The 12,906-nt window shown below is 52.1% G+C and overlaps 1 protein-coding gene across 3 annotated transcripts in view; it reads left to right on the top strand.

The window, feature by feature from the left end:
- Evl (Enah/Vasp-like) overlaps positions 1 to 12,906 on the top strand; it is a 101,555-nt gene that overhangs the window by 37,038 nt on the left and 51,611 nt on the right. The window contains exon 1 of one of the 3 annotated variants that reach the window (XM_076847962.2): positions 2,808 to 2,889. The exons of the other annotated variants lie outside the window; for them this stretch is intronic. Coding sequence (XP_076704077.1) covers positions 2,879 to 2,889 — 11 coding nt within the window. The 5' untranslated portion in view covers positions 2,808 to 2,878. Of the gene's footprint in view, positions 1 to 2,807; positions 2,890 to 12,906 lie in introns of those variants that run through there. 3 annotated transcript variants of the gene reach the window in all.

Genomic DNA, 12,906 nt, shown 5'->3' with positions numbered 1-12,906 from the left:
AATATTAAAATAACCAGAGGAAAAAAGGTGCCTAACCTGCATTATCTAGGATAGTGGCTGGCTTCTTAGAAACCAGGGAGGCAGCAGGGGTGGGGTGGCATCTCTAAAGTACAACAAGAAATTGTAGAATGAATGCTCGGTGCGGAAGCGTCTTCAAGCATGAAAGATAAAGATATTTTTTCAGATAAAAGAAAACTATGAAAGAGTTTATCACCAGTATAACCGCTGTACAAGAAATGCTAAAGGAAGTTCCTCAGGCTAAAGGAAAATGATACCAGAAGAAGAAATGAAGAGTAACAGAAAAGAGAAATATGTAGTCAATGTAAAGGACTTTTTCTTAATTTATTTTAAAATAATAAATATCTGTATATACACATATATATGTAGAGATGGGGAGAGACAGTTATAAAACTATCTAAAATGTGTACTTTGACTATCTGGTAGCAATGATGGCTGCACAGGAGTGGGGGGTGAGATGACGCAGTGGCAAGGTTCTTGCACTTTACATGAAGCAGCACAATATTAACTCCAGGTACACTGCATAAAATCAAGGTTGTGTATTATAACACCCCCAGAACAATCTCCAAAAAGAAAGAGATATAACTGAAAAGTCAATAGAGAAGTTCAAATGAAATTCTAAAAAGTGTCTCGCTTACCCAAAAGAATGCAGGAAAAGAGGAACCCCAAAACAGATGAGATCTTTGAGAAAGAGCAAAATGGAGGACCCATATCAGTAAATTAAATACAAATGAGCCTAATGCTCCAGTTAAGAGATTGCCAGATTGTCAGACGGGAGAATGCTGTCTTCCAGATACTCTCTTTAAATACAAGGATACAGATGGGTTCAAAGTAAAAGGATGTATAGTAGGCAGAATAACGCCAATCCCCCCTCTAGTTCCTGGAACATGTGAATGTGTTACCTTACGCGGTCAAAGGGACCTTGAGATGGAACAGTTGTCCTGGATTATCCTATGGGTCCGTTCTAATCTCATGAGTCCTTATAAAGCAGGAAACCCGACCTGGCTTTGGTCAGAAAGAGATGTCTATGTGGAAGAAGCCATGGACCCGGGAACAGGGCCAGTGGTGTGTGGAAGCTGGGAATGACCAGGAAGAGATTCTTCTCCAGAGCCTCTGGAAGGTACTACAGCAATCCCAACATCTTAATTTTAGCCCAGTGAGAACTATGTTGAACTTCTGATCTGCTGTTTTCTTACAAAGCTGTAAGATAATAAATATGTGTTGTTATAAGTGCTAACTTTGTGGTGATTTGTTACAGTAGCAGCAAAAATAAATAAATAAGTCCAGGATGGGAAGTATGCTTAAGAAGGGCTTCAAAATGTATGAAATAAAAATTATCAGAATTAAAGAGGGAAATAGACCCAGAATCTCAGCTAGAGATGTTAAGACCTTCTCTCAGCAGCTGATAGAACAATGGACTAAGGCAAACAGCAAAACAGTGAGAATACAGATGCTCATTGCACTGCTGTTCACCACTTTGACCTGAATGACATTTATAGAACACATATCCAACTTCAGAGTGCACATTTTTTCTTATGATCATGATAATTCACCAAAATAGACTGTATGCTGGACCGTAAGATAAGACTCCACAATGCAGAAGGATTTCAACCATACCAGAAAATACAAATGAAATCATCCTGATCCTGTCCTCGGATCACAGCAGAATTAAGCTAGAAATAAACAGCAACAGAGAAGGAAACGCCAGCTATTCAAAATCAAACAATCCATGGATAATCCATGGATAGAAGAAGAAATCCCAAGGGAAAATCGCAAATACTTTGAGCAGTAAAAATGAAAACCACAATATGTCAGAATTCTGGGTTGCAGCTAACACAGAACCTAACAGGAAATGCATGACTTTATAACCTGTAAAGCACGTTTCAGCATGAGGAATACATTCATCTCTCCAGTTGGAATAGAACAGACCTTTCTCTTGCACTGAACATTGCATGGCCATTTCCTATGGTCTCCCCTTTTTGAATGCCAAGGCCCTCCCAGGACAAGTGCTGCCGCCCCTCCCAGTTAGGTTTCTGGCTTCTCGCTCCGTGCATGACTCTTGGTAGGTGTTCAGTAAACTGTGAAAGCCAGCTTAAGAATGGGTCTCCTTTCCATGAGAACATGGGGGGACAGGCAAAGTCAGGATTACTAACCCTGTTAAACAGCTGGGGACACAGGCCACAGGGTCGCTTATTGACGAGGTGGCAATGCTAAGTCCCCAGGGTTCTGCCAGCTTCCTTTCAAACTGTAAGTTGCTGGCTGAACCGCAAAGTATGTCCTCAGCAGAAAACAGATTTTACTCCAGAGTCAAACATTAAAGCTTGCCACCTATTAAAACATCACCCTGTAGTCTGTTCTCTGGAAGATCAGCTAAAACTCTCCTGAGTTCTTGCCTCCTCCTCATAGAGGCCAGCAGAAAGTCATCTGCGCTGACTCTGCACTGTATATGCAAACAAAACCCAGGCCGACCCCAAATGGCTTTGACTTAGTGGAGACCAGAGCTGCTGGTCGCTGGTAGCACTGCACCACAGCTCGGTCTCTCCTGGCTCTGCCTCGGCCACCCCAGCCCTTACAGGAAGTTCCCAGAAGCCTGAGGTTTTGGTCTCGGGCTTCACTGTCGCACCACCAGCCGCCCACATGGTGGGCCCTGCCCTGCCAGCTTCTTGTTTCTCTATTTTCTCCCTGGGTTTCAGTTTTTAACTTGGGTTTGTTTCCCCTTTGTCTCTGGTTCAACTTCCTTTTCCTGTTTGGTTTTAAGTAGAGTCTAAAAATCAAGTCACTGCCTTCAGAGGGTCTGTGGTCCTCTGACCCACGCAGCCTGGTGGAGCACAGGACGCCCCTGTGCTGCAGCCTTTCAGCCATGGCCACGGTGTGAGTACTGGGACCCACAGGGGACAGGGGGATGTCAAGAGGAAACCCAGAATCCTAATGATGAAGGGCCATAGGAATCTCCCAGGTCTCTGTTATTTCAGTCAGTGACTGGGGAATCCGGGGCCAGAGGGCAAGGGACTTACCCAAGGTCACAAAGCAAGCTAGTGACCTCACTGTCCATCTGCTGGTCTTTCCATTCCCAGACCTGTGTCTCTTCATGCCTGTGACCTTGAAAGGCTTCTAAGCCACAGCCTTATTAGAAGTTGGCCATCTGCCTCACTAGGGAGAGGGGCTGCTCTTGGCTCAGTGGTGCGGTTGGAGCGTCCTGGTCCTTCTTTCCTGGATGGCCTGGGGCAGGTTGTTTGGTAGAAGGGGAGAACCCAGGTTTCTTTTTCAATAGAAACTTGATGAACTGTAATGGCAGGGACACTGACTTGCCAGAGAATCAAGGCCTTAGACCACTGGTCTCATAGACTATGGCTGTGGAAGGTGCAGGAGCATCTGTGGTCTGCAAACCTGTGCAGTGTGAATGCTCTTCCCAAAGCCAACACTGTGGTTTGGACTAAGTGTCCTCTACCCTGTGACCTCATAGAAGATGATAGGTGACAGAGCAGTTTCACTCTCTGGGATTTGGGACTCTTTTGATTGACTCTTCATTAGAGCTTTGTGTCTTAGCATAAAATAATGATCCCTCACTGTAAAAACTCTGAGTTACCCTGGCCTCCAGGGGCCACAGAGAGCTTCCTATCACAGTTTCCAAAGTGCTAGTCGGCAGTTGTCCTCTGTGAGTCCTTTGCCCCCTTGGGTGGACAAGGAAGGTGTCACAGCTCCTGCCTGTGGCAGGGAGGCTTAGCCTCTACCAAGAGGTGGGGCTTGCCCAAGGTGCACAGCTGCTTGCCTACAACTGGAGCAAAGAAAGGTGGGTCCTGTCCAGCGTTCCTGCTGGGCAGCGAGGGGACCATGGCTCTCACCTTCTGGCCATCTCTGCCATGGCTGGACCCATTATCTCCAGGCCCAGTCCAATCACATGGGAAACAAAGGTTTCGTTGTTTTGGGTTTTAGTGGCTTTATTCCTGCTCCTTTGCAGCCAGTTCTCTATCACTTTAGTAAATCTCCTTTCGCTTTGAAGGACTTGTGGGTGGCACTGTGGAATGCTTTCCATTCAAAGGCACATTCACTTCCAAAGCCATTTTCAGTTGTAAATTCAGTGGTGAAAAGTTTAGGCAGCTCACTCCACCCTGTCAGTCACTGATGGCAGAAAACAGTCTGGAGTAAATGGGGAGGGTGCACAGCAAGATTTTTAAAAGGTCTGTTAAAATTTAGAAATCTGAGAAGCTGCCAGGCTCAGTGGTGCGTGCCTGAAATCCCAGCGACAGGGGAGGCTGAGGCAGAAGGATCGTAAGGTTCAAGGCCTGCCTGGGCAACTTAGCAAGATGTATCTGGAAATAAAAAGGCTGAGGATGTTGCTCAGTGGTCAGACACCCTGGGTTCAATTCCCAGTACCAAAAAAAAAAAAAAAAAGAAAGAAAGAAATCTGAGGACTCTCCATGTGGAAGGCCTTGGGGACCAGCTGTGCAGAGCTGTGTACATCAGTGCTCCCTGCTTACCCTCCGCCTCAGCCCGTGGTACCCTGCTGTCTCTTCATGTGTGCATTCCCCCACATTCCACTGAGGAGTAAAAGTGTGGTATGGTGGTGGGCAATGCTGATTTTGAAGTCTGAGGACTGCTGACCCGGTTCAGCTGTCAAGGCCCAGTGTCCAGTGGGACTTCTCTGTGCTGAGTGTGCAGAACCAGATAGATCCCAGGTTCCCTGGTGCCTCCACCCCCATCAGGGCTGTTTGTGCTTGTCCACAGGCAGACTGTGACCCACCCAAGGTGACTGTGCAGACAGCAGCATTGGCCAAGCTGTAGCACGGCAGCCTTGGGAGCAGGCCCTTGCAGAGTGGGGACCCCATGGGAGCCAGACTCTGAGTTACCCTGGCCTCTAGGGGCCACAGAGAGCTTCCTACCACAGAGATGCACCTTGTGGGCCCCAGCTCTGGCACCCCTCCCTCAGGAAACACTCCCGAGCACCCCAGCAAGTGTTGGGAGCTAGAAATCTCGCGAGCACATGGCAGCACACAGAATGCTGTGATGATTCTCACAAGAGTCCTGAAGGGAGCAAGCGTGGGGAGGAGCACCCTTCCCTCCCCAGGCTTTGTAGCTGGACCTCCGAAGTAGACTGACATCGACAGACCAGCAGAAGAACATGGCCTAAAGATCCCTTGTCATGCACAGGGACTTGTGAAGGAGGAGTGAACACCAGATCCCAGCAGAGCCAAAGAGGTGGTGTGTCCTCTTCATAGGGAGGGGAGAGAGCACACATAGGCAACTTGGGGAGAGTGGAAGATTCTAGAAAGAAGCCTGGGCCTGCAGATAAACAGGTAGCAGCCTGCCTGGGCCAGGTCTGAGATTCCAGGGCCATCCTCCTGGAGGCAGCCAGGGGCTTGTCGTGGCAGTGGATTGTACCTGGGAAAGGCCGTGTGCAGCTGTTGTTCCACAGACGCACCATCTGCTCCCCAGTGTGGCCTCATGGCGGTCGGCAGGCAGTGCCTGACTTCTTCACAAATACTGCCCACAGTGCATTTCTGTTTCTAGACAAAGAGGGAGAGAGGAGCTGGACCAGAAACAGCCAGTGAGTGAGGGGCCCAGGCCTGGCTCACACCTCCCGCTCCAGATGCCACGCTCCCTGCTCTACACAGGAGCCAGTGCTGGCCTCTGCCCTGGGGAGAGGGGGATGCACTCACAGAGGAGAGGAGGGCCTGGGGGAGGACCAAGCAGCATGGCAGGAAGAGTAGAGCATGCAGGAGCTGGTGGCCAGGAGAGACTCCCGGGAGAGTGGGCTCCCAGGCGAACTTCAAAGGACAGGGAACATGTTTTTAAAAAGGGGACCGAGCAGGTGTCTGGTCAGCCAGGGCTGCTCTAGGTGCTGGGCTCTGGGTGATGAGCCAAGTGGATGGTCTCCTCCTCAAAGTTGCTGGGGTGGGCTGGGGTGGGGGCCCATTAAGGAAGATGGGAACTCAAGCAGAGCCAGTGGTACAGGAAGACTGGCCTGCCCCTTGACTGCCCCTCAGTGAGGACACAGGCAGCCTCGAGAAGTGCCGGAGATGAAAACATGGGCGGGGGGCGGGGGGAGGGGCAGGCAGCAAGTGGCCTGAGATGAGAACAACTTGATGGTCTCAAGGGTCAGAAGAGGAATAGGAAGCTGGTGCCATGGGTCAAGGGGAGAGTGGGAGGAGAAGGGCAGAGAGTCGGCAGCCTGATGGCGCAGCCGCAGTGCAAGGCCTTGGATCAAGTCACGTGGGGAAGACATGGAAGGGTCTTGGCACAGGGAAAAGACTCCAGGAGCAGCCCGAGGACCATCTTTCTGACCATTGTGTGAATGACGGTCCCAGTGTGACAAGAACAGAGGCAGGAAGCCCTCCTGGGAGGCTGCCCAGCCATCCAGAAAGAGGTGATGGTGGTGAGGGGGAGAGAGGGAGCCAGATACAGAACTTGGGGGATGCCTGCAGGACTTCCTGATGGAGCCCATATGGGTGAGAGGAGAGCCTACGTCTAACATAGGTGGAGACGGGAAGCCAGATGTGGACTTGGGAGGGATGGCTGCAGGACTTCCTGATGGATCTGAAGTGGGCGAGGGAAACCCCAAGTCTACCGCGACTCCGGGGTGGCGGGGGGTGGGGGTGGGAGGGCAGCTCCTTTACCACAATGAGGAGCTCGACTCTGCCGTTGGAGAGTCCGCCAGCCGGAGCAGGGGCCTGGAGCGCTCTAAGAACAGACCCCAGTGCACGCCGGTTGGACAAGGCTGACCTAAGCAGGAACCTGCCGATAGCAGGGTATGGCCGCAGGAGACAAAGCAAAAGTGACCTTCATCACGTCACTCACTGAGGAAGGACTTGTGTCCGATTCCACTCGTGTCATAGCGGGAGGAGTAGCTGTGTGTGCCCAGGACGTGGCCCTGGGGAGAAGAGCCAAACGTGTGGATTGGATTGCCCATGATGGGTGATCCTTTCCTCCCTCCATGTGGCTGGAAGAGCGGATGAATGGGCCAGACGCGGGACGCAGGCACAGTCACCCAAAGCCTCTCTTAATGTCTCACATTCACCAAAACAAGGCTCAGGCACGCAGTCTCCGTGGTGATGCATGCAGATCTAATCCACTGTGTTCGGTGCTGTCGGTAGCCGTTCAGTCAGGAAACTGACCTTTTTGGCTTCTGAGTCAAAACCATATAGTGATACTGAGACTTCTTTTGCCTTCTTCACTCTTACCCCGTAAACACCCAGTGGAACTTTCCCGATACAATGACGCATTTTGATGTTGTCAGCTAACAAAATGTACACTGATATGTTCTCATTTTACTCTCAAACGTGGTTGTATTCGCCAACCTCATGACTGTCTCAAATATTTGATGCGATCAACTCATAAAGAGAAAATGGTTGTTTAGCTCACAGTTGTGAAGGTCCCCATCCCAGGTGGGCAGCCCCTTTACTCTGGGCCCTGGCAAGGGCAGCAGGTCACGGTGGCAGTGTGGGTAGAGCAAACCACCATGAGCCAGGCAGCAGGAAAAGACTGAGAGGAAGAGACCCTGGTCCCAGCGTATCTTTCAAGGGCACACCCCCAGTGACCCTAGGCCCACCTCTTAGGTCCCACCACCTGGGGACCTTTGAGGGACAATGGTTAGTGCAGATGGCATTAACATATATAAAGAGATGCTATCTGGTGGCCTCAGGAATGCCAGTAAAGTGTCCCTGTCCCCAAAACTAAAAAGGCCTGGGGTATAGCTCAGTGGTAAAGCACCTTTGGATTCAATCCCCAGTACCTTTCCCCCAAAAAATAACCCAAATCCTATCTTTAAAAAGAGTTAACAGATAGCCCAACTGTGGGCTGTGCAGGGGTGGGGCCTGGTCCAAGTCATCAGAAACATTCTCAGGAATGTAAGTGACCTCTGTATTAGATTTGTTAAGAAATTATTGGTTCCCTTTGGTGTGATAAGGATATTGTATTCACCAACCTCACATGACTAAAAATTTAAAAAATAAGGATATTTTTCAGTGCTGGGGATAGAGCCCAGGGCCTTGTGTATGGTAGGCAGGTACTCTCCCACTGAGGCACACCCCTAGCCAGAACCTTGTTATTTTAAACAACATTGTCAAGAACCCAGGACTGAACCATCATATCTGCAGCTTACTTTCAGATAATCCGGGGGGGGGGGGGGGAAGGAAATATCTAAGTCACATATGGCAAAATGTTGGGACAAGAGTGTACATTTCTGTACGTTTGAAATTCTTCAACTAGAAAGCTGAAGGGAAAACTGCTTCAAAATAATTTTTTGAAAAGTGGGAGTTGGTTTTCTGCTTTGCCTGGTGGAGTGAGAAAGCCCCTGTGCAGGAGGGTGTGTGGCCGAGCACAGGCGTATCTGCGTGTCGGCCTCTCAGCGGCTGACGCCCTCCCAGCCTATCTCCACCATCTGAAACAATCCCCACGGGCTGCTTGTCAGCTGGGCACTGCTGGGACTCCAGGTGTCTGTCTCTCAATTGCTGCACTGGGACATCCTGGCATGGAGCGGGTTTCCTCCTTCCCCTGGAGTAGGTGTGGGAAAGAACATTGCCACCAATGGTGACCTGGGAGGCGGCACTCACCCACCCCCAGCCTTGTGCCTTTGCTGACACCTCCCTTTTCCTCGAAGGGTCACTCCCTCCTTGAAAAGTCTCTGTCCTCCTGGCAGCCTCCCTGGAGCCCCGGGTGGAATGAATGTGCCTTTCTTGCCCTGGTGGTTCTCCTTGCCTTGCAAGCACCTCAGAGGACTCGTAGCAGAGTGACTCTGAATGTGCACTCATGTGTGCCCTCCACCTGGGGACAGACCACATCTTGTATTCAACAGATAGTTGGGTTTCTTTTAAGCCCTGAGCCTGGGAATGCATTCGGTATACAGTAGATGCTCAGTAAGTGCGTGTTTGCTTGGTTTGCTTTTCAATGAATGTAGAAACAGACCAAGAGAAAGCAGAGGTGGCCGGAGCCCAAGTGAGTCATGGTCCCCTGTCCCACTCCAGAAATCCTTGATTGCCAACAAATAGCACTCAGCAGAGTTCAGCAAGTGTACAAGCCAGTGTTATTCAGATTTTTACTGAGCCATCCTGGGGTCCCAGTAACTGGAGCCCCAGTGATAAACAGTACTTCAAAAAGCAAACAGAAGTCAGCCTTTCTGGGCTCTCCTGCTGAGTCCGAGGGGGAGGGAAGAGTGAAGGGGAGGGGCCAGCAGGGAGCATCGGCCTGCTCTCCCTGGAGGTGACAGGTGAGGAGAGCTGCAGGAGGGTACAGGTGCAAGGGTGTGGAGACTGCCCACCCTAGGGGTGGTCCACTGTCCCTCCTTTGGATCTTGGCAATACTCCTAGTGGTCCTGGGACGCTCCCCAAAGACGGGCCCCCAGAGGGAGAGTGCTTCTCCGGGCCCAGGAGGGACCTACCACCTTGTTTTTCTCCTGAGGGGCTAAAAGAATCTGTGGTAGCCATGGCTGCATGGCTCTCACAGGGTGGCTCCAGGCAAACTCCACCAAGGGCTCACCGCGTGCAGCTTTAGCGTTTCGTTTTCCTTGTTCAACATGGTGTCAGCCGGGCACCAATCATGTCAGGTCCACTGCTCTCCCACTTACTTCCTCAGTCTTATTGGATCTCCAGCAGATTCAGGAGCTAGTCCAGAGGCTCAGCACCTTCCTCCTGCAGAGCCTCACCTTCCTCCCCTGCGGGCACAGCCATCACTCTCTGCTCGATGGCCTCTGTAGGCTATGCCAGGCCTCCCTGTGCCCCACCAGCCGAGCAGACTTCCTCCAGTGCTGTCTCTCTGCTGCTCTCCTTGGGAAAGACAGTGGTCAGAAAAGGAGCATTCTAGAGAGGAGCCAAGCTGGCACTGTGTCACAAGAGACCAGGGAAGAGTTTGAGAAAGGGCAAGTCCAAGACAGTGGAGGAGTGTGACTTCAGACAAGTCCCCTAGTATGAAGTGGGCTAAGTGGAGCAGGGGCCTCGGGGTGGCTGTCTTGAGCTCTCACGAAATCACACAGGCTGTCCCAGGAGAGGGCTACCAAACTATCACAAGAGGTGCTTTGGAGAGGGAGGCTGGCATTCGCAAAGGAGAGGCTCCTGCCTCCTGATCCAGGTCCTTGTCCTGGCTCAACCGCAGCCAGCTGCCAACCCCGCCTTGCTCCAGCCCAGAGCTCCCTCCCTCCTCTCTCCTGAGTAGGCAGTGAACAAATCCGGGCTCCACCGGGGGCCCACAGCCTGCTCTGGTGCACTTGTCTCCAGGGCCCCCATTCACCACTTCCGAGTTCCTCTGCCACCTACCAGGCCCTGGCCTATCAAGTCAGGCAGCAGCCCACACTCAGGAGGACATGGGCTCTGGTGGCTCTGATGGCTCAGATGCAGCCAGGAGCTTATGGTCTCTGGAGGCAGATGGGCTCTAAAGAGCTTTCCTGAAATCTTGAAACTGGTGAGAAGCGCACGGGACCTTGGAGCAGGCCAGGAGCAGAGAACTCCTGAGCACACGGACTGCTCCGAGCACTGCCTGGTGTGTGAATCGCTGATGTTGCATTAGCCCTAAAGATGGGTACTCCTCCCCTAGGCCCAGCACGCTCCCTCCTCTAGCACTCGGTTCCCATTTTGCGATTGTCTTTTCCCTGTAAGGTTGCAGTCCCCAGGGCAGGCATGTCTAGGTCCAAAGCAGCATGGCCTCTCCTAGAGGTAGCTGTTAAGTGAATGGCAGTGAACAGACCTGTCACTAAAGGTAGTGGTGCTTGACCTGAGCCATGAGCAAAGTTCAGGGTCAAACTGGGGATTGGGAGGAGAGCGCGTCTTAGGAAATCTCTTCCTTCTAATTACTTGAGTGATGACAGCAAAGTCATTGTAATCAGACCAAATGTCAGGGACATGCTTTGGCTGCTGGACCCAGGTCTACCACAGTGACTGTGCACACGTCCACTTTCCTGTCTGAGACATCCCAGGCAGGACTCGGGCAGCAGGTCCAGGAGAGCAAGGAGGGAAGCTTGTGGGGACTAGACCAAGAGTCAGCCCTGTTGTCTTGGACCTTTGACTCTGGCGGCTTTCAATAGACCATATTCCATAGACCACTTTAGAACATGTGTTGAAATCTTTCACGTAAGAAAAACAAAAGCAAAACATCCCACTTTTTCCACATATAACTCTGGAGCCAAATCTGAGGACCTTCGGAGGTCCAAGACAACAGGCAGGAAGGCGCCCAGGTGGAAGGGAGCCGTGGCCTAAGCCCTTTGTCCAGCAGCCAGGAGCCTGTCTTGAGGGAAGAGCCTGGCCTGGAGGCAGGCGTCGTCCTCAGAGTGGCCCAGAGTGGCCCCAAAGTGGACCCTTCTTGCAGTACACATTAGGAAGGGCTGCTGGGGTGATCGGCAAGGGATGTGAGATGAGGGCTCGTGGAAGGCTGTCTAACTCGGCCTGGGGCCTCAAGGAAGGCTTTCTAAAAGAGGTAGCATATCTGCGGCTCTGGGGTTTAGAGCTACCCATAGCGAGGCTGGAGGAAGTGTCTGGGCAGAAGGAACAGCGTGATCTGGGGCAGAGAGGCCATGAGGGACCGTGTCTGTTAAGGCCCTGAGTATTTCCACAAGACTAGGCTCTGCGGGGAAGGTGAGGAGCCTGAGGGCTGCAGGAGCAGGGAGCTGACCACACGCCCGTGCTGAGCTCCACCTGGCAAGCCTTTGAGTCCTCCACACACCTCCCAGGAAGATGAGGAAAGAGGAAGGAGAGATGGGGTAGCTAAGGTGAGATGCAGACAGGGAGACAGCAGAGGCATTGAGCAGCTTATATGAGTCAAAGCCTGGGAGGGGCAGAGCTCCCAGTGAGGGCAGAGACCCATCTGGTGTGCCTTTGATGAGCACCTCTGGTGACACTGCAAAAGGAGGTCAGGAGACTTGGAATTGGAGGCAGGAGGGTCAGCAGGAACCCATCGTGACATCCAATGAGAGACAGCCAGGACTCAGGCAGTGACCACAGATGGGCAGAGAGGAGAGAGATTAAGAAGTCCTTTGGGGCTGGGCACGGCTCCATGGTGGAGTATTTGCCTAGGGTACAGGTGGCCCAGGTTGCATCCCCAGCACTGTAGGAAAGAAAGAGTCCAGTGGGTGGCCTGTTTGTCACAGAGGGCGAGGCACAAGACAGTGATTGAGTGACTTTCAGGTTTCAGATGTGACCTTGGGGCGGGGGTGGGGGGTCCATTTTCTGAACCAGGGAATGGTAGGAAGAATGCTTCTTGCTTGCATAAGTTGGGTTTGGAGTTCTCCGAGGCAGGTCTAGAAGATGGAGATGTGGTTCCTAGTTTAGAAAGAGGGCTGGGATCAGATGGGTCAGCAGAGGGACTCCAACACACTGGCGATCAGGTAAACTCTGCCGGGGGTGAAAGAGCACGGTCTGAAGGCGAGGTTCTCACCCTGGACTGCTTGCTGCGGAATCAGCCAGAGCATGTGTTAACAGGGAGACCCGGGCCCTGGTGTCAGGCTCTGCTGCAGTGGAGTGAGAGCGCCCCAGGAGCGGCTCTCTGAGCCTTGCAGCACGCGGTTCTGAGAACCACGGGAAGAGGAAGGAGTTAAGCAGGGCGCGTGTGGGAAAGCCAAGCCTTGAGAGTGACTCTGGAGCAGCCCCTTGGAGCGGGCTGCTGTGGCTGGTGCCAGCGCGTGCACAGCCACGTTCTTGAGCCACTCCGCAGGACTCTTAGTCTAGCGAGGCCTTTCCTGGGCCCAGCTTCAGGACCCTCGATGTCAAGGTGAGTGGGGAGAAGGCTCTGAGCAGGCTGGGAGGACTCTGAGAGGTCAATGGAGGTGCCAGGGAGTGGACGACTGAGTTGGTCAGGAGAGGTTTTCCAAAATGAGGATGAGGTGTCACCAGTGGTGATCGATTCCAGAGCAGGGTCGGGGAAACCTTTGGAGCTGTTTCAGTGCGACCTCAGGACAGAAGCCAGGTCCAA

This window comes from Callospermophilus lateralis, chromosome 3, assembly GCF_048772815.1.
Source record: "Callospermophilus lateralis isolate mCalLat2 chromosome 3, mCalLat2.hap1, whole genome shotgun sequence".
In the NCBI taxonomy this organism is placed as follows: Eukaryota; Metazoa; Chordata; class Mammalia; order Rodentia; family Sciuridae; genus Callospermophilus; species Callospermophilus lateralis.
Note: the sequence above shows the minus strand (reverse complement) of the source record. Positions and strands in the feature narration are given on the sequence as shown.